The sequence below is a fragment of the Drosophila virilis genome, chromosome 4, assembly GCF_030788295.1.
Source record: "Drosophila virilis strain 15010-1051.87 chromosome 4, Dvir_AGI_RSII-ME, whole genome shotgun sequence".
Classification (NCBI taxonomy): domain Eukaryota; kingdom Metazoa; phylum Arthropoda; class Insecta; order Diptera; family Drosophilidae; genus Drosophila; species Drosophila virilis.
Genome location: NC_091546.1, coordinates 18,896,120 through 18,917,446, shown reverse-complemented (window position 1 = coordinate 18,917,446; position 21,327 = coordinate 18,896,120). Strand labels below are relative to the sequence as shown.

The following is a 21,327-nucleotide window of genomic DNA, read 5'->3' as shown; positions in this document are numbered from 1 at the left end:
CTTCTCTTGTTGTTGTTGCTGTTGTTGTTGCAGCATGTGCAGCGCCTGGTTGCAAGCCTCAGCCTTGTGCGGTGCTCCATGCACCAGCTCCAGCTCCGGCTCCGTGCGGTTCACAGAGCCTTGCTGTTGCCGTTCTCGTTCTGGTTCTTGTACTCGCTCCCATTGCCGCTGCCAAGTTGACAAGCCTAATTTATCAAAACAAAACACATTTGCACAATTGCAAAGGCAAACGCAGAAACGCTGAACACAAACGAACGCCAAACACTGCACACTGGTTCGCAATTAGATAGCAAACTCAAGAACTATTAATTAGAATGTTTCACAGCTGAAAACGCAAGAAATTAATTAAAGTAATCGCTGAAAGATTGACAAATTATAAAAAATGCGAGATCAAAGGCTCGAATCAAAAAGGCAGGCTTCATAGAACTAAAGCGCCAGATTCAGATTCAAACGAACTTTGAGCCAATGCATTGGTTCTAACCGTGAATTTTGCTTAGGTTTGCAAACTTGACGTAGCTTTTACGTTTATTAATCATTAGTTGGCAATTAAATAATATTTTTAGTCTCTAAAATAGTTTGTTAAAAATGGATATAAATAATATTTCTCACTTTAGGTAGGTTTCCTAAATACAAATAACTTTACGTAACATTATTCATTACTCAGCCCAAGACTTTTATATGTTTATGTTACGTATTATATAATATATAATAATATATATATTTTTTATTATAATTGGAAGTAATTTATTTAATTACATGTTGCTTCTGTGACGCCCTATTCTTTTATGACCTTCAACATTTCGCCTACTGCTTTTAATTTTTATCAGCTGGAAAGTGCAACCCAATTAACAGCACACAATGATATCTGCTGCACACTCGCTCAACTAATATATCATGTGCACTTGTATTTGCTTGAATGCCCTATAAATGGCTTACAAAGGGTATATTGCAGTCGGAAGAAGCATATGCGAGCCAATTCGATTGCTTGTATTTGATATGATATGATAGCTTTGTTCACCTGTATGTCCCTGTCGAACTCTGGGATAAGAAGGGCTAGAGTCTTTTAAATTATTGACGTAGCTGCTGCTGGTGCCCTTGCAGCTTCAGTCAGTTGCAAATTATCGATAACATTCAGCTTTATCGTAAATTCGATATAAAATCGATATCGAATTGCAGTTTTTTGGGCATATCTCAAGGCTTACAAGACCCAGAGAGACCAAATTTGGTATGCAAACTCTCGCTTGGTAGATACAGATATTAACATGTGTATATGTTCTTGATCAGTCTGAATAGCCGAGTTAATTTAGTCATAGCTGCCCCGACTACAAATGAAAATCACGCTAAGCATGCACACAATGCTGGGCACAGGGTATCTGTCAGTCGAGCAGTAAAGCCTACCTGCTTTTGGCTGGTTTATTTTCGTTTTTGGCCAGCATCCAGACCAATGTGCCAGTGCCAGTAAGGTGGCAACTACGCTGGCGACGCTCCCAGCAGCCAGTACTCCCTCCTCCAGCAGCAGCAGCAATGGGAGCCGAAACCAGAGAGTCGGCAGGCGGTCATTAAGCAAATGGCTGCACTTGCAAGGGGCCCAGCACACAATTATATATACATATACTTATATGTACATATATACATATATATAAATATATATGTAGCGCAACATACATTGACAGAATCTGCTGATGCGGCAGGGGCGGCGGGGTTAGGCGCTATGCGACGGATGTTTGCTGGAAATTAAATTGTATTATTATGGCGAGACATTCGTTGCAAGCATTTTGTTATTGTTGTCGTTGTTGTTGTTGTTGTTTTAGTTGGCTGCCGGTGTGCTGTGTCGCATTAGTTAGCAGCTCTTAAATGGCACAACGGGTTGGCACGCTGGCAGCCTGGCAAAATTGTTGGCATTGCCATTATTTCAATTTTGTAACGAGACCTGCGCCCCCCTTTGCGGACGGCGCTTTAATTGAACGCGCGTCCAGGTGTTGACTTTGGAGCCACAAAAAAAAAAAATGAATATAAAAAAAAAACAGGCTGCGCATGCAATGCGCTCATTACATTAGGGACAACCAAAAAAACAAAAAAAAAACAAAAACAAAAAAACCCAACCCAACCCAGCCCAAAATATCTCATACCTTTGGTACCTGCCCCGCGCGCCCCTTGTGTCTGTCCGCCCCACGCAGCTGGACACTTGGCGCGCCCCTAAAACCCGAGACACTCAAATTAAAATGGCATTTGACAAATTTTTGGGGCGCATTTATCAACTTATGTTAATTTTATGCCGCCGCCCCCCTCTATCCCTGTGCCCCTGTCCCCCTTACCCACGAACTTCCGCCTTCTCATCATCATTTAAATGCGGCGTAGGACATGCTCATGGAAATTGCTTTATCATTTGATTTAATGTTATGATTCTTATACGTCTATCTAGTTGTTCACTGTAAATAAATGAATATGAAAGAATTCTCCCTTTTTTTTATTTCTTGTAAAATTTCGGCAAATATTTTATATATAATTTTTCTTTTTGCACAAATTTAACTAGAAAATATTCTCAGTTATTCGCAGTTATTTATATAAGTAATTATTAACTATTTTTAACTAATACTAAAAAATGTATTTAATGTTTCACTTCTTTCCAAAATGTATCTCTATGCATAATATCATTGAATTTGCGCCCACGATTATGTCACACTTTGTTTGAATAATATCTTTGACACAATCTTAACTTTTATAAACTTGAACTTTCTAATTTTATCTTTGACAGAATGTCATTTGGCTGGTATCGTGCGGAGGTAATTGGCGCCATGGCCTCCGTATTTATGATCTGGGTCATAACTGGAATACTCGTTTGGCTGGCAATTGGACGGCTCATTAGTGGCGACTACGAGGTGGATGCCAAGATCATGCTGATCACATCGGGCCTAGCAATTTTGGTGAATGTCATGTGAGTACCATTGGATGCAGTGGCTGTCGCTGTAGTTGTCTGTAAATGTCTGGCCGAAACTTGGGTCTGTTTGTTGTCTGCCTGCATTTTGGGCCCAAACTCCCTTGGGCAGTTTTCCAATTGCAATTGCCGCAATCAACTTGTCCGGGCATGGGCCAGCAAATGGGTCAACAATGCAACTGTCCTGGCACGGCATTCCTATGCCGTTTCGTATACCATTCGCTTAGTTTTATTTTTCCGAGTCGTATCCGCCGCCAGTTGTTGCGGTAACTTTCTCCACATTTTAGCGACAACTTTTCTATCCACAAGTTTCGAATTTTTTTGCGTCAACAAAAGGCAAAAGCGACGCCAACGATGACTGCAACTACGGCGACGATTTTTGCTTGTGTTTGTGTTGGGCTTGTCCCAAGGTGGAGCTCTTCTCTACTCTTGCTATTTTTTTTAAATTTATTTTTGAAAGGGTATAATCATTTTACGATGTGATTTACCTGCCTTAAAAGTTCAAACTAATTAGATGCCAAATATCAGAATTGTAGTGTTATCGGTTTTCAATAAATTATCCTGTTATCGATTAACAGTTTATTTTGATTTTAAATAACATTTTTACTTTTGCGAAAATTTATTGTTGAATCGATCTCCTTGTTATTTAAATGTTTTAATAGATCGATTACTCAAAAATGATTTTTTGTCTCAATATTTTGTACGCTTTTTAATTTTCGATTGTTTTTGACATTTATGTTGTTAACGATATCTATCGATTTTCATAGTCCCCGTTTTAGTCACATACGGGTTAAGAATGTATAATCACAATCATTTTAACAGCATGCATGAGTTTATTTGAATGCACCTTTAAATAGTTTCATTTTTGAAGCTTTCCCAAGTTCTCGAACGTTTCATCGATATTTAATCGATTACTTTCATTAAAGTAGAGTATTTCCGCTTCGTCGGCTGTCTTGAGGCTTGTTTGTTTTGCTTGTTTTGATTGCATCGTATGCAGCACCTGCAACTGTAGCTGCCACTTGGCACACCCCTCAGCCATCAACCCCTCTCCCCTCCCCCCTCCCTCAAGCTCCTCAACGTCTTTATTCAGCTCGCCTGCAACTCGCCGCCCCCCCCTCGCATGCTGCTCGTTCCTGTGGCTGTCGAAGCATAGTTTTTGGCGCATAAATCGAAACGTTTCAATGCTCGGCACATGCTTGTGAGTGTGTATCTGTGTGTGTGTGTGTGTATGTGTGTGTGTGTGTATGCGGCGACCCGCCGTTGTATGCCCTTTTGGTCTTCTTGTTGTTGGTAGTAGCGCAAATTTTCCAGTTGACGTTGGCATTTTCAGTGTTTGCCACTTAAATTGTTTGATTACGTGAATTGATTGTGAAAAACGTGCAGCGGCAGCAACAGCAACTTTTCCGAGCGCTTTTTTTTTTCCTAAGTAAGGGGCGTGGCAATAGTCCGGCTCGGCTCGGCTAGGTATGGTCGGAGAGGTAGGCCATCAGAATGGAAAGTCAAGTCAGCGCGGGGGCTTAACTTGTCTCCCACTGGCCACCAATGCGTTTGGCTGCACGTCGAGCAGCGAAATTAAATGGTCACCTTTTACTGTTATGCGATCTCGAAAGCTCGTTTTGTAATTGTTGCCATTGTTGTAATATCCCGTTGTAGTGTTCTGTAATAAGAAAGAGTGTTGGAAAAGGGTATGTTAGTTGTGCAAATTATTTATTTGAAAAATATAAATCCATTCCAAATTGTTAGATATTTAATAGAGCCTATTGAAGTTGTGTAAATACTATTAGCGGGCAGCAGAAGAGATCTCCGATGGCATGAAGTGTTCATATTCTTGCTCGGAAGCCGATCTAGCCATGCTATAGCTACTACGTCTTTGTCTGATAGCGAAATCCTTAAAAATCAATATTTATAAATTTCTATAGATTCATTTCCTTTTCAAGCAACTTCTTTGAGTCTAGATATATATTCACATCAAGTTATTTTATGCCCTTCTGTAGGGTATCTGATAGTCAACCAATGAGATTAGCCAGACCATTCATAATGGTGTAGTAGCTGGTATTGTGCCAGTGGCTGCTTTTTGAAGGCTTTTTACTTAGTTTCATTTAAGAGTTTGTCGAGTTTTAAGTTCAATTAGCAAAAGCCAGAAGGAAGGCAACAACTTTTGCGTGGGGCTTTGTTAGATTTACCTCCAGCCGCTCAGAGTGGCAGCTTAAAGTGGCAATGTCGACGATTCCACATCGTTAAAAACGGCCATTAGGAACGCACACACACACACACACACACACGCACGCACACAACCACACACAGGTACACGCATGCACACAAAAGCGTGGCCAGAGCCGTAAATGGCAGGTGGGACATTAGCGAAACCAGCTGAAATATGAGAATGACGCGTAGGTTGGGCGAGTGGAATGCGCTGAGAAAAATAGAGACAGGGAGAGAGAGAGAGAGCGAGAGAGAGAGAGAGAGCAAGTGACGAGATTTTAGCGCTTAGTTTTAGCCGTGAAAGTTTTGGATAGTTTGGATCTTAATTTGATTGTAAAACCCTAAGCTACCGAACTAAACTGAAAGTTTGCCACATTCCCTTAAATGTAGTTGAAAACCAATCTGTTGCATAAGTTTAAAACCAGCCAGAGGCTAAAATAATGACTTATTGAACAATTGATACTCGTATGCACACAAAGTGCAAAACATCTGCAATTATGTGTTTTATTTGAAGATAAACCTAAGGTGGTTCGAACAGCTACTAAAATGGGAATTATAAACAGATTAAGAAGCTTTCCAGTTTAAGATGATTATTGACTTTCAAAAAAATTGTAATATTTTAAACGCTTGTCCAAAAACATTTGCCTCTATTGAAATCAAAATTTATTAAAGTTCTCAGTTCCCGCCCAGTTCTTGCAGAAGAATATCTTAGCTAGAAATGAATTGTCTTGTACTTAATATAATGCAAAAACATTTATTGCAATTCAAGTTAGTTGACAGCTATAAAATATTATTGCGTATTTTAAAACTATTAGTTTGTCCACTTTCGACCCATATATTCCGCCTTTAAACGACCTTTTGCAATTTAAATTGTAAATCATTTAAAGTTTTAAGCTGAAGCGCTCAACTTATTAAACTTTTTTAAATCGATGCGCAAGTGAAATGAATTAACTGGCATTTAAATGAAGTGATTCATGCCTCGAGTGCATTCACATTCACATAATGATTGTATTTGAATAGTATTCAGGAATGAATTTTCGGTGCTGCTGGTTACGTGCACGTCTGTCAATGTAGCACAACAGTGCGGGCCAAATAAATAACAACACTCGGTTGTAAAATTGTGCATTAAGAGAAGCGTAATAAACGTGGCCCTTTGCTGGTCCGGTTCCAATGGGCGACAGCTTAACGAGCTGCTGCTGCTGCTGCTGCTGCTCGGTCTGGGTTGATATGCCCCCGACATCTCTGATTTTGTCCCAGTCACATACGCCGAGGCGTGCTGCGACAAGGTGGTGAGCGGGGTGTGTCAGCCAAGATATGCGCTAATATTTATGTTCCTGTCAATTAAATCAGGACATGTTGCCAGGCGCAAGTCGCCGTTGCTGTTGCCAGGAGCTAGCTAGTCCTGTTGGCTGGTGCTGGGTCCTCCGTCCTGCGTCCTGCGTTCTGGTCCTGGTGTTGGCGTTGTCATGGCTGCTGTCGTTTGTTGGCCACTAACGAGGCGAGTAAAGATGCCGCAAAATCAAGGGAAATGCTTCATTGCGCGCTACAAATTACAGCGACGCAGTTGGAACAACAATGGGGCGCCAAATGGTTAGAGCGAGACGAATGACTAGAAATCCTGCAGCAGCAGCAGCAGCAGCAGCAGCAGCAACAACAACAACAACAAGAACACAAGCATTGGCATTTTTTGCGCTCGAGGACACACACGCAGCTCCTCGCAGCTCGCAGCGCTTTTGACGCTCTGTGCAAATGCCTTGGCAATCGGATGTTCAAAGTCAAAAAGCGTATGTGCTCGGCATTGAATCCTGCTCGCAGGATTTTTATGCAGCCACAACGGCCAAGCCTTGTTCTTGTTGCTGTTGCTGCTGTTGTTGTTTCTGTTGTTGACCGCGTGACGGGTGGTAGCCACAGGCAGTGAGTAGGACCAGCAGCAGAAGCCGGAGCAGAAATACCAACAGTTACCAAAGACCTGTCCTGTACAATTTATTTAGTGGCCATCAACGCGCCAACTGCGACCCAGCTGTGCTCCGAGCGTGTTTGGGAGGAGAGGGTGCTCTTATTTTTTTTGTTTTTTTTTTGACAAATTATGGCCGCATTTGTTGTTCTTCTAGGGAATGCCGCCAACACTGCCTGCTTCTAGAAATTGAAAATGAAATTGACTTGTCAGGCTAACAAGCTCAGGTTCAGGAATTAAATCATCTAGAAAGAAATAAAGCATAGGCAACGAGAGAGTAAAGCTAACTTTGGCAGAAGATTTAATACCCTTGCTGAAATTTGTAAATGCCGAGTTTGATGGAAAACACAATATGCTGCAATACAAGAACTTATTTTTCGACCGATTCTTCATACAGTGCTATACAATATATATAGTAGTGCCATGCTGGATTCTTTATGGGCTTGAAGATGTCTCCTTCTATGCATTCCATGACAAAATAATAAAGCCCTCTACAAGGGTATAAAAAGCGCACAAACTTAAATTTGATTTTAATATGAAAGTTATTATTTTTTTATGCTAATATTGAGCTCAACTCAACTTGAGCTAAATTCTTTTGTGTATGTTATAAAAATAAAAAACCAAAATATGAATATGCTATTGCATTTGGGTAAATAGCTGTTGCTATTTTGGCTTTAACATAAGCGGATTTTGCTGTCGACTCTAGAATTGTCTTTTAAGCTTTAACTGTTTGGGAATTGCAAAGCAATAATTCAGATTCAATTCAAGCAGCTTTAACGATTTACCAAAAACATATTTCATTTAATTTTAAGATGAGGTAGAACTTAACTTACTTTTTAAAAAAAATGCCATTAAAAACATTGTCAAAACGCAATGAAGCTTATCATTTTGGCTAACCCACTGAAAAAACGCACACTTTGCGAACAGAGTATAACACGAGCATATTGGCTCTCTGATAAGTTTATCCCGCTTTAACTGTAGCTGGCTGTAAGGCTAAAAAAAAACGATGCTAGCGATTTTAAGCTTCGAATCCTTACGCCCAAAATGACGGCCATATTGGCGCCTTTGAACTGTTTGCATACGGCGAACAGGGCATATGAAAAGCCGCTTGTTGCACATGTTGAGATGTTCATAAAAATATTGCGAAATGTGCTACATACATATTTTAACTTAAAAAAAAGATAAGTAAAAGTTATATGCAAAAGTTTTTGATTTTATTTTATTTAATATTCAAACATATCGAATTAATATACTGAATAATTTTTACGATATCTTTTTTCGGATACGCACTCAAAGAGTGTGTAATATGATTTTTTATAAAAAGCAATTATTTTGTTCAGAGCATGGTTTAAATATCCCTTTCAGTATTATCCGGATTTCCACACGAGTGCAGCAAGTTTTTTCATGCGATTTTCGACACTGTTGTTTTTGAGAAGGGAAAGTGTTTTAATTTGAAGTTTTGTTATGCACTTTTAATACCCAAAAGTAGTTTGTTTTGATTGCGCAATGGTATCTTGGGGTCAACTATGACGTCACGTCAATTAGCCGCAAACGACGCTCCATTGTGTGTGTGTGTGTGTGGGTGTGGGTGTGTGTGTGTGTGCCATTGGCCTGTGCGTAATTTATGCCAGTTTATTTATTGATGCCCGGACTGGCATTGTATTGTTTCCAAAAAGCCGGCTAAGTGCAGCCAGCAGAGAGCTATGTCCAGCCACAGATCAGAGGGAGGGGAGAGGTATGGGGCGGCATTCAATGCTGGCTGGTAGAGTTTTGGTCATGGCCTTTTTCCCCCAAATAGAAAACCCATAAATCTGCAATGTCGGAGCATTTAAAATGAATAAAAAGTCAATGTGCCGAGCTATTAACTGCCTGATGCATGCCATCCAACCAGCCGGTCACCGAGGCACCATATCGCTCCGGGGGTGGTTGGACATACAGAGATGTTTCAGAGAATGTGTGTGTGCTGTGGATGTGTGTGTGTGTGGGTGTGGGTGTGGGGCTAGTAAACCGGTCGCCATTTTCGACAATACATTTGTATTTGCATGCGACGGTGCATCCGGATCCACAGCAGCGGGCCAAACGGACCGACGGTACGGACGGACCTAGTTGAATGGGCGGTCGAGCGGCTCGCACACCTTCCGGTACACAGAGCACCAATACACGGCATTACAGTGTGACAATATCTTAAACATTTTTCAATTCAATTAAATAATACAATTTCAAATAGCTAAAACCTGAGCCAAAGGCCATTCAATTGTTGCTGCCTTCTTAAATCATATTTTAACCTGCACTGCCAAGCTTTGTTTTATGAAGCATTTTGTATAGTCAGTTTTAAAACTGTTGCGTTTGCTTTTAATGAAACTGTGTGCTAGATTTTTTATATCGCATAGGAATGAAATTTAAGAGCAGCACACAAGCTTTATACTAGAGAGCTTTGTTAGGGAAAATCGTAGAATTTTTATTTATAATAGAACTCAACAAGATTGGAATCAATATCAAGTATTAGGATAAATTCGAATAATATAAAATAAATAAAATAATAATATATTTTCATTTTTGAACATAATTTTAAGAAGAATTTTCAAAAGAATTAATAATATTATCTAAAATTAATAAATAGAAATATTAGTTATATTTAAAATTGATATATAAATTCCTACTAAAATTCATAATATTAAAATACTCTTATCAGATGTAAATTCTTATTTATTTCGCATTGAATTTTTATTGAGGTGTTTTTGTGGTTTTTATTTTTGTCTCATTGGCACCACTGTGCACAGTGTGTTTGTTTGGCTATATGGCTGCAGTTGCATTAAAAGGCTGAAATAAAATGCCAAACAATGCAAAAGCGTCGGCCGCATGCCCGAAAAAGTTTCTTTTTAATTTTTCTTTTTGTTGCTTTTGTGTATGTTTTTTGTTTTGCGGCCAGAGTCCCGTGGCCGTATGGCCCGCAGGCAGGTGAATGTAGGTGGGTGACTGTGTGTGTGTGTGTGTGACTGTGTGTGTGTGTGTGTGGGATACACCGGAGACTGGCGGCGCCTGGCCTGCAACATTTTCAAGTATATTAAATATTTGTGATAACGTTTTCAATTTCTCTTACCATTTCAGCATGGGCGTGCAGCTGCAGCACGGCCACTCGCACGGCTTGGGCGGCGGTCATGGCCACAGTCATGGCAGCTCAAAGAGCAACAAGCGCGGCAAGAAGCATAAGAAGGCCACAGCTCATGTGAATGCCTCATCGACGCCCTGTGCCGCATCGCCAACGAAACGCATCGAAGGCGGCGTCGCCTTTGAGCCGGAGGATGCCGAATTGCCTGCCGCTGGTCTGCCCAGTTTCTCGTATCAGAATGCCAAACTTGTGGATCCAGGATTGGATCTGGAAATAGCCGCCGTCCTGGCGGAAACGGCACCTGGCTCCCATCATCATGGCGGCCAGGTGGGACGCGAGGCTGTCAACATGAACGTCCGGGCCGCACTCATTCACGTAATTGGCGATGTTATCCAGAGCGTCGGCGTCTTTGTGGCCGCCGGCGTGATCTTCTTTTGGCCAGAATACGCAATTGTCGATCCAATTTGTACGTTTGTCTTTTCCATTATTGTGCTCTTCACCACATTTACAATTATGAAGGATGCGCTGCTGGTGAGTAAAATCATTTCGAATTAACTTATTGAACAAAAAGACAAAAGGTTGTTGACAAATGCGTACTGAATAACTTAATAATAATATTTTTATTTACACTTGAATAAATCTCTCGATTAATAAATGTATGCTTAAATAATAATTACAATATTTAAATTTTTTATGCCATGTTTCCATATTGAATATTTTTGTTTTGCTTAAAATCTTTTCATTGACATTCAGCAAATACTTATTGAAAGTGAAACTTTGTAAAACAAATTCAAGATTATTAAGCATACATTTAATTTGTCAACTATATTTATTTTAATTAAATAACATTAACCTAAAACATCGTTAGTGCCTAGTATAATTTGTGGTTACCTTTCGTGGCTGGCCCAATTAGAGTTTGATTTCGCTTTGATCTAATCAATTAATTAAGTTTAATTAATATTTATTGTCATTTACTTAATACCTGCCCCTTTAATGAATTCATCCAGCTACATATATTGCTAATTATACAATTTTAGTTTAACTAGTTCTTCTAAAAGTCAATTACTTACGTGAACAATTATTTTGTTTATTGCATGAAGCATTGCAAATTGCAAACACTTTAATATTTTCTGCTTAAATTGCATTTGTATATTTAAATAATTCAACACTATTGCATTACATTACATTATTTCATATTATGCAAAAATATATTATACTAGGCCTTGTTTCAACTTTAAGTGTTAATTTTTCACCAAACTTTTGCCCGTTGTAAATTTAATTCTGCCTGTACTATCTTGAGCTCCACTCCTCTTTTTATATTATTATTTTATATTATAACTAAAATGTTTGTTTTTTTTCGCGCTTAGTAAATGAAGCCTATTTCATTATTGCAATATTAAAGTAGATATTTTCTGTTTATTTAAATATAACAGAAAATGTACTAAGAATAACGTATTCTATTAAAATTTTGTATATTATATTTATTTATTATATGTTAATTATTAATATAATAATTTTTATTACATCTATTATTGTTACTTGCTATTTTTGTTGTTGTAGGTACTAATGGAGGGCACCCCGAATTATATGCATTATGCCGAGGTATTGCAGATATTCCAGCGCATTGAAGGCGTGGAGCGTGTTCACAATTTGCGCATCTGGGCGCTGAGCATTAATAAAGTGGCCCTATCTGCGCATTTGGCCATTGGTGAGTAGCCTCGGGGAATCAACCGAACAAACCTACTGGGAAAACTGAAAGAGTGTATGTGGGTTAGCGAGAGGAGAGCGTGTGGTGTGGTGTGGTGTGGTGTGGGAGGGGTAGTAGCTACATGTGTGTATTTTCGACTGTGTGTGCTCGGCATGGTAATTATCCCAATGGATTCGTTGCTGTTGTTTTTTGTTGCTGCTGCTGCTGCTGCTGCTGCTGGTGGGGATGTCCGTTGGGTTAGGCGCATCGCATCATGTCCACGGCAAACGCGCGCAATTAGCTTAATTATTTTTGAAATGGCTTTTTAAGAGTGGCCAATTTCGGCGGGGCGCCCATCAATGTTATCAGCATTCGTTTCGCTAATCGTTGCTCAGTTTCTCTCACTCAACTCAACTTGTATCTCTCATTCTCTATTACAGGGGCCAATGCCAATGCCAAGCAGATACTCGATGCGGCCACTTCAGCGGTTCATTTGCGCTACAATTTCTTCGAGACGACTATCCAAATTGAGGATTATACGGCCGAAATGGAGAACTGTGTCCAGTGCTCGGTGCCGGAGAAGTAACCACATGTATTATTGAAAGCGCTCACTGAAGTTTATTGTTCAATTAGCTCGTAAAGCCACAAACACAAAATGTATACTGTTTAACCCCGTACATTCGCTTACCAAAATGTATCTGTATCTATGAGATAAGCTCCCCCTCTTCACGCGCCTTTACTTCACACACACACACACACACACACACACTATGTAAAGTGCAAACAAGTGCCCATCAGTTGGCTTTGGCCAGATGAGAGACAATAATCCTAAATATAATGCGACACGTTTTCCATCACGTCACATAATATTAACATTTTCATCATATTTTCAAACACAGTGGTTCACTGGATCGTCTGCCAATAACATAAATACAACAAAATCTGAAGTATAGAATATTCAGATTTTTGGTCAAAGATAAAAGTCAATAAAATAAAAATCATTTCAACTGGATTTCTGCAAATTTGATAGTGAAAGAAAGGATCATTGGATAAAACATAGTCAAAAGATAGTTTTTTTTTGTGGTGTGTGTGCGTTTAGAGAGATTTGACTATTAACAATTTACTCAATAAGTCAAACATTGGAAAAAACATTAATCAACTATAATAAAAAAATAGTTAATAATATAACCATGGAGATGTTATATTGAAAATGTGAGTCACAAATGGATAAGAGAAAGGAAATGGATCAGAAAAGATGGATAACGAGTGGGGTAAGTAATGTTATAAATAATGAACTAATAATCATATAAAAATATAAATAAGTATGAGTATTTTGTATTATAATTATAATAGTGTATTATGAGAATAATATTCGAACAAATACTCGAATTTCTAGCTATTTGAAGTAAATCATGAAGTAAATCGTCTGTCTGTTTCTCTTCCGTCCTTCCTGTACTTCCGTCTTTTAGTTCAGATACATACGACTAAGCCTGATTGTATCACTATATCGGCGAAAATCGGTGAAAAATTTCACTTTTGTTATGAATAACCTAACATTTTCAGCATATATAATTAAACTTCTTTGATTCTTACAATGAAAAAACTTGGAGTAATACCTTTATATATTATATAGCTTCCTGAGCAGCAGTTCTATTCTATTCTAGTACTATTATATGGCTTCTAGAGGCAATATCATATAGTTGAATAAGTAATTCTCGAGTAAAAATATACCGCATATCTATTTAATCTTTTGCATGCTAATTAGATAAGCTTGTAGCCTCACGCTCAAAAAAATAAACAGAAAAAGAAAATAAAATTTCTTTCAACAAACGATATATTCGTTTGGGCTTTATATAGTATATCTGCCTCTTAGCGGTATTTGCCAGCCTAATCAAACTCTAGTTTTGCTTAAATGTATGATTTGCTAATAAATTTGGAATGCTATCTATCGCTTTATATCTATACATTGACCTAGAATTCCCATAGATATCAGAACCACTGTACAAATTGTCTGTTCGGAAAAATGTTCCATCAGTTCGATGCATTTGCCGATATGCAAACACGCATAAAAGTTATTAAGCTGCCGCTGGCGTTGCACAAAAATTGCATCAAGCGGCATTGCTGCAGAGGGTTGGAGAGCGGGTGGCAGCCATTGACTCTCTACACATATATCGTGTATGCATACAGTGTGCGGGCCAAGCCCCACTAATGCCAATTTATGAAGCGGGCAGCTAACGCCGCAAGCTGCAGTAAAGCTGGCCACAGCGGCTCACCTGGGCGGCGCCCCGCTTCACTTCATACGCCTAGCTGCAAAAAGCCCATGCATAATTTGACATGCGGCCATTGCGTAAGCGACAGTTGCCAAAGCCGTAGCCGATGCCAGCGCTGACGTTGCTGGCGCCGGCGGCGCTTCAAATTATGTCTGAATTCGTGGGCCAACAAACAAGAGCGGGAGGTCGCACAACGTGGGCGTTGGAGCCTAATCGGCGCCAATTTGTAGACAGCTTTGCATGCTTTAAGCATGCCCCGCGGTGGGGGTCAACGTCAGCCGAGCAACAAATGCCGCAAATCTTAGCCAGCAACTCGCCTCTTCCCAGCCCACCACAACCGTGTCGAATAACTAACTTGTTGTCTTGGCCAAAAAACCTGCAGCAAACATCATTTCAGTTGGCGGCTGAACAAAGTTGGCGCAGGCGCAGCTCCGGAAGTACTAAAACAAAAAAGAGCGTCAAAGAGAGCGGCAAGGAATTTGGCTTTTAGCTCATTTTCTCGCGTTGCGGCTTTTTTAAATTTATTTGGCGGCCACTTGACCTGCAGTCCACAATTGATGCACATCGCATGCCATAAATGTAACGCAGAGCTAAGCTTTAAGTTATTAATTCAAACAGACACGCACACACAGACACACCCAAGCATACACTTGGCTAACTCACCTTGACCCAGACTTGTTAGAGTGCAATTAAATTACCTACTCTTCAGTTGGCCTCTACTCATTGCCATTTCATTTGCTTAACCAAATATTAAATGCGCTCAATGAGCGACTAAAGTCAGCGGCATTAGCATTAACAACCTTATCATCGTAATGATTGTTGTCTACATCATCATTATCATTATCATCATTATTTGCCAGTGAAGCAGCAGCACAAAAGCTGAACCAGGATCAGGCACACGCACACAACTGCAGATTGCAAATCTCTAAAGTACTTGTGCTTAGTCTGCGTATGTGTGTGTGCTTGTGCGTGTTTCTGTTTGAGCTTCAAGTATGACCAAATATATCAAAAAGCACAGAAGCCATACGAAATGCTTATACTTTTTAAATATGAATACTTTTAAGAGACTTAAGACACCTTGCTTTACTGGGCTTTTTGATCCTACAATTTGCCATTTCGAAAAATAACTCATAAATTTTTAGATAGTTTTGGCTTAAATCGATAACTTTTCAATTGAACTATATGCAGTTGGCAATAAATTCTTGTTGATAGAGCTGTCGATAATAACCGTGGGGCGTATTTATGATGTTGTATACAGCTTCTCGAAATTGAAAATTTGGCGCCATTTCTCGTTTACTTGTTCGGCGAATTTTGTTGTCATTGTTGTTGCTATTGTTTAACTGATGCAAACTTCGAACTGGCGCAAAGTTTTTAATGAGCAGCGGCGACATTGGACGTCAACGGCGACGTCGCTGCCGCCGTTGCCGTCGACTGCGCTGCTTTGCTTGTTAGCGAGTTGCGAGCGAATCCTTCGCTAAAATTGTTGCTAAGATGCAAATCAAGCGGATAAGAAATTGCAAAGTGAAACACAGCAAAAATGGGTAAAAATTGGCAAACAGAGCGTTACCAAAGGTTGCAAGTTCTTGGCGCATCGTTTTCCGGTCATCTTCCATTTTCCATGCAATTTCCCCATTGATGAGTGAAAATTAATACGCACAGAGCCTAGGTAACGCAGCCAAATCGACCCTTAATTAAAGCCAACAGTAAATTTAGTCACAGACTAAAATGATGGACAATATGAAGAGCTTTTCAGTTTGCAATTTGTGGGTCTACCGTTTAAAAGATGAGCTATAAGCAAAACACTTTCTCTCAACGGTAGTTTGACAGTTAACTTTTTTTCTATTCCCTTTCCAAAGATTCATTTTCCGAATAAATTATGACATAGATAAATCCATCCGTCAGTCTTTCCGGGAATTGTAATACGCATAAAAGGTTTCATTTCCTGAGCTTATGTAGATATAGCCTTCTGTCAGTCTGTCTATTCCCCTTAGAAACTAGTTCATTTTGTTGAGATCTTATATAGACACGTCTATTTGAGGCAAGTTGTATATAGGCAGCATAAATATATAGCACCGGGTACGTGGCAAGTTTTACTTTTACTTTATACATTTCCACTCAAATCTTGGAATCAATGGGGTTCCCGTCCATATAAGCCTTGTGGTCAGAATCTTGAAGCCGAAATATTTTATTAAATGCATTATTTCAATTAAACTTGTATGAAATCAATAATAATACAACTTTTTCTGTAGAAAGGTCTAACAAAAGAGGATAAAAACATAGGTATGTGAAATCGTCTGGCTGAGACTTCTGCAATCGCCTCCTCACTTGGACTCTTCCAGTGCTACGTCTCCCAAGATGCCTGGCAAGATCTCTGCCCTGTAGGCTTCATATATATGTATATATACTATCTTTTTATCTCGATTATCTTGAAGATCTTTGGCTTCAATTGCCGCTTGATTTTCTAATCCTTCATGTCTTAATGTCTTTGCCGAGCTTTGATGAGCTTATAAGACCCACACATCAAGCGATATCTCTATATATATATATATGTACATGTATATATATGTACATTTATATATAGATCAGCTGCATTGCATTTGCCCTGCCATTTCCAGTGGCCTTTGCCCCTGCTCATAGCCAGTCGGGCGTCCTTTACAGTTGTCACGGCTTCCTTTTATAGACAAATATTGCGCTGGCATGTGTCTGGCGGGCTGGCACTTTCCCCAGCTACAGTGTGGCAGGACACGTTTGTGTTTATGTGTGTGTGTTTGTTAGTTTTTTCTTTCTTTCATTTTGTTTTTTTTTTTTTTTTGAATTCCTCTCGTTCCCTTTGGGATTCGGGCAACTCGCTTGCGGCGCTCTTTACACTGCATGGAAATGTCGCGGCTTTGCTTCCTTTTGCTTTTATTTGTTGCTGATGCTGCTGGTTGTTGTCCGTGTTGGTTGTTGTCCGTGCTGGTTGTTGTGTCTGTTGCTGTTGTTGTTCCTGTTGTTATATTTCATGCCAGTGGTCAGTTACGGGTCTGGTTTGCCAGCGGTCCATGGGCATTGGCATTCGGTTATATTGAAAAATTTGAATGCTAGTAAAAACTTTTAATTGTCGCTGGTCAGCGACGTCGACGCTTCTGCCACACCCTCACAGCCCCCTGCCCTTCCATTGCCCCTCGCAGCCTGACGTTGTCACTGCCTCACATTGTAAGCCGGGACATTTAAATGCCGCCATTGCCTGTTATTGTTAACAATATTTTTCAATGCAATTTTCTCTTGATTAAAATATGCAATGGCAATGTTTTCCGGCACAGCCCCATCCACTTGTATTTCTATCTCGCAATTCTCTCTCCCTCTCTCGCTCTCTTTGTCTCTTCACACACAAATTGTGTGCAAAATTTAATACTTACGCTTTATAAACTTGGCCAAAATCGGCTTAAAAAGTTTCCAATTTTATTTAATCAGTCGCCCCGAACTGACAGCTGTTTGCCGCCTGCTATTTAAGTTGCCAAACTAATTCGAATTTGAGTTATGGCAACAAAAATAACAAAAAAAAAAACAACTGAAATTAAATAAACAATAAAATCAATTTTATTTAAGTCTTTGGCTCAAAACGTAAAACCTTAAGCTTGAATGAGGTCAGCTATAAATTATTTGCTTTGCCATTTTTGACAGTTTTCTATAATTGTATCTATCAGTAAATAGTTCACCTTGTGCTGCTTAAAACTTGATTGCCTAATCGAGATACGATTTTTGCATGTTGGTTTTCTTTCTCATAGCGTAGCGCCGCCTCGAGCGTTGCGATTTCGTTCTTATAATATTTCATGCTGCTGGATCTGAGCGATAAGCTGTCAAATTATACTTGAACTGAGATTGAATATTTTGCTACTACTTATTTGCTCCTGTTTAACAGTTGGAGATGTGTATAAAACAGCTTGTAAGGCTTCCCCTGAAGGCAATAAACATTTATGCACGAGCTATTTTATTGTCATAAACAGTTGTCTAATATATATATATATGATAAATCAATTTATAAAATGCCATAAGTTATCGATGAAAATGTCAATTCCAACAGAACCCTTTACATATCTTCAGATGCAACTGGTAAACCAGGCTTCGGACACTCTTGAGCTCAGTTCTGGTTTCCAAAATCTTCAAGCAACAATATATGTATTGTTTGGTTTACAACGTATTACGTATTTTATTCAAAGGTTGTATCTACCAAAAATAGCTAGATAAATCCATCCAAAAATATGCATGCATGTTAAAAATGCATTGTAGCTGGGGCTGTATTCGTCTATTATTTATTTAATTAATATTATATTATAATTTTATTTATATTAAAGTTATGTAACACGCTGGGTGCTGCATCTCATAGCAGTCAACTTTTGATGCTCGTATTTTGATGTCAAATTAAAGTACTTTAGGAGGAGGGAGGGTTAGGCCACGCCTATGGCAATGAATTATTTAGACTTTAATCCGAGTGCTTTTTGTGGAGATCGATGGCAAACACAGCGGGCACAGCGGGGCCTTGAAGACGTTGCCAGCCAACTGCAGCAGCAGCAACAACAACCACAACAACAACAAAGATAACAACATCGGGAACATTTTGGCCAAGTTTCTAGCTGTGCTTAGGAAATGGCACAATAAACACCGAACGCATATAAAAGGACATTCGAGTTCATTTGTTCGGCGCGTTGCGGTGTTGGGCGGTGGGCGTGGCTAGTTGGACTGCTGCATTGTTTGTGCTCTGTTTGTTGCTGTTGTTGTTGTTTAAAACAATGCCACAACAACGACGACGTCGGCAGCGGCACCGAAAAATAGCTGCAACAAACTTTCTGCAAAACTATACAATTGCATAAAATTGTAAAAAATTTATAGGAAATACATGCGCTCCGGGGATATACGAAGGCAACGCAGGCCATTGCGAGCAGTGTCTAAAAAATGAGCACAGTGCGGGGATTGAAAGTGAAAAAAAAAAGAAAGAAAAACTAAAAAAAAGAAATAGGAAATACGGCTTTGATGCCACATAGGCGACTAAAGCAGAGTGCTGTAAAAAACTTAGCATAGTGTACCTGTCCCATATTTTTTTTCTTGTAAGCTTTACACTTTAAAGTGCTTTGTTTCATAAATATTTCTGATGCCTCTACTTGTGCATACTTGACAAACTAAGACATAAAATTTGAGCGCATCAAAATAGATAAATATTTGAATATTATTGACAGATTTTGACAGCAAGTGTATTGGGAATAATTTAAAAATTTTCTTAGAAAATTGTTGTTTCTTTTTTAGCTGTTTTAAGATTTTTTTCGTTATTACAAATTTAGGTTTTCTCTGCGGATGCAGTTTAGTTATAGATTAAAGATTTCTTTATTTAAGAATACTTCGTATAATTCCTTGACTTCCAGCCTTAAGCTCTCTCAGTTTCCTTTGTAATTTGTTTTTTATTTTTAAGAACTTTTTGAGCCTATAAATTTTAACTTTTGCAGACATCCTTTTATATCGTTTCCTTTCTGGTAAGCATGTTTTCTTTAGTATCAAAAATTATGCTTATAAAAACTTGTATCTTATTATGCAATAAAACCTAGAAAAAAGAAACCTAAAACCTAGAAGCAGGCATTCAATTTGATTACCAAAATATATAAATTACATGAAGAATCTAAATTGTTTTTTATAATTTTGATTTTAATATTGAAAGGCAATATCTTAAGGTGCTGCGAGTATTTCTTAACAATATGTTTGTAATATTTATCTCAAGTACCTGAACAAATTCAGTATAATTTACCATTCGTTTCCTAAAGCAATATTTCTGCTTAGTCTCAAAATTCTTTTTAAAAAAGTTGATTACAATATTAAATGATAATACGATCCATTTTAGCATTCTTTTCCCAGGTTAAAAAATATTTTTAAAGATCTGGGGAGAATGAAATCAACCGAAATTTGAGACTCAACAAATTTATTCAAATTTAACACAATCAAGATATTAGCATTTTGTCAAAATGTATTTCTTAACGCTTTTTCCATTTGGCTATTTACAACACACCATTTCCGATAAAGTGCTTCAAAATAAACTTGCGTTTATTTCATGTAATTTGTTAAATCTTTTGCTTACATATCCAGACATTTTGAAGGTTTGTTTCATCTCGAATTACCTGCATGTTCGTGACTACCTCAAATCGAAACTTTTTGGTGTAGAGCACATGCGAAAAACTGCAAATGAACTTGGACGCCGTCGGCTGCGTTAGTTCACGTGCTTGTTCCGCCTGCCCACCACCCCCTCGCCACAACTCCCCACAACTTTCAGTTGCTGCTGCCGCTCCTGCTGCTGTTCGGGCTTAGTCTTAGCCACCGCATATTGTCGCTTAGCTCTCACCGCACTTGTAGCCGGGCGTTGGCAAGTGGGTGTATTGCAGCTGCAAACGGCTGCTTTGCATGCCAACCCCTTAAAAGAAAAAAAAAAGTAGAAAAAAATATTCTACTATATAACGCCCCGCACGTTAAGCCAATATTTTGTGGCCAGCCCCGAAGCCAACACTGCTTAAAGTTATTCAAAGCTCTGCGTGGTTTTTATTTCATTTTGTTTTGCTTGTGTTTTTTTATTTTGCCAAGTCGACAGTCAGCAAAAAACAATTAACCCGCTCAAGCTGAACTCAGCAGCACCTAACCCAACCCCTTCCCTCTCTAATTCTAGCCCCTGCTGCCCCATCTCAAGCAGCAAGGCAACCCTCCCCCCACCCAAAGAGTGCTGACCGCTCAGTTCACTTGCTGTTCCCGCATTGACTGGCCACAGATTTTCTAGTTTTTATTGTGCTCAGCCCCCTCGAAACCTGAGCCGGGGGCTGTGCTGGTATAGAGGGGCGCGGGGTTGGCTGTGGCGGTGACGGTGGCAACCCGCTTAGTCCGCGAACGCTTTACAAAGCGCTTTAGCCTTTGTTTTTTTTTTTTTTTTCTTTTTTTTTTTTGTTTTTCTGCGCATCATGCGGGCGCTTTCGCTGCAGTTTAGCCTTGTCCACACCCACTCACCGCGCAGCTCACGCCTCCCGCCGCTTGCTACATGCAACACACGCACATAAATTGTGCACCGCTGACGTGGTGTCAACCATACGGCCGCTGCCAGGGACAGGCGTGTGAGAATTCTGGCTGGATACAAGAAACTAGTGCACAGCCACCACCGGATGCACT

The 21,327-nt window shown here is 39.4% G+C and overlaps 1 protein-coding gene across 3 annotated transcripts in view; it reads left to right on the top strand.

Moving 5' to 3' along the window:
• Positions 1–12,899, top strand: part of ZnT35C (Zinc transporter 35C) — a 43,183-nt gene extending 30,284 nt beyond the window's left edge. For all 3 annotated transcript variants that reach the window (XM_070208849.1, XM_002051451.4, XM_015172714.3), the window contains 4 exons: positions 2,756–2,935; positions 10,200–10,731; positions 11,761–11,908; positions 12,328–12,899. In XM_070208849.1, coding sequence (XP_070064950.1) covers positions 2,756–2,935; positions 10,200–10,731; positions 11,761–11,908; positions 12,328–12,473 — 1,006 coding nt within the window. In that variant the 3' untranslated portion in view covers positions 12,474–12,899. The remainder of the gene's footprint in view (positions 1–2,755; positions 2,936–10,199; positions 10,732–11,760; positions 11,909–12,327) is intronic.
• The last annotated feature ends 8,428 nt before the right edge of the window (positions 12,900–21,327 follow it).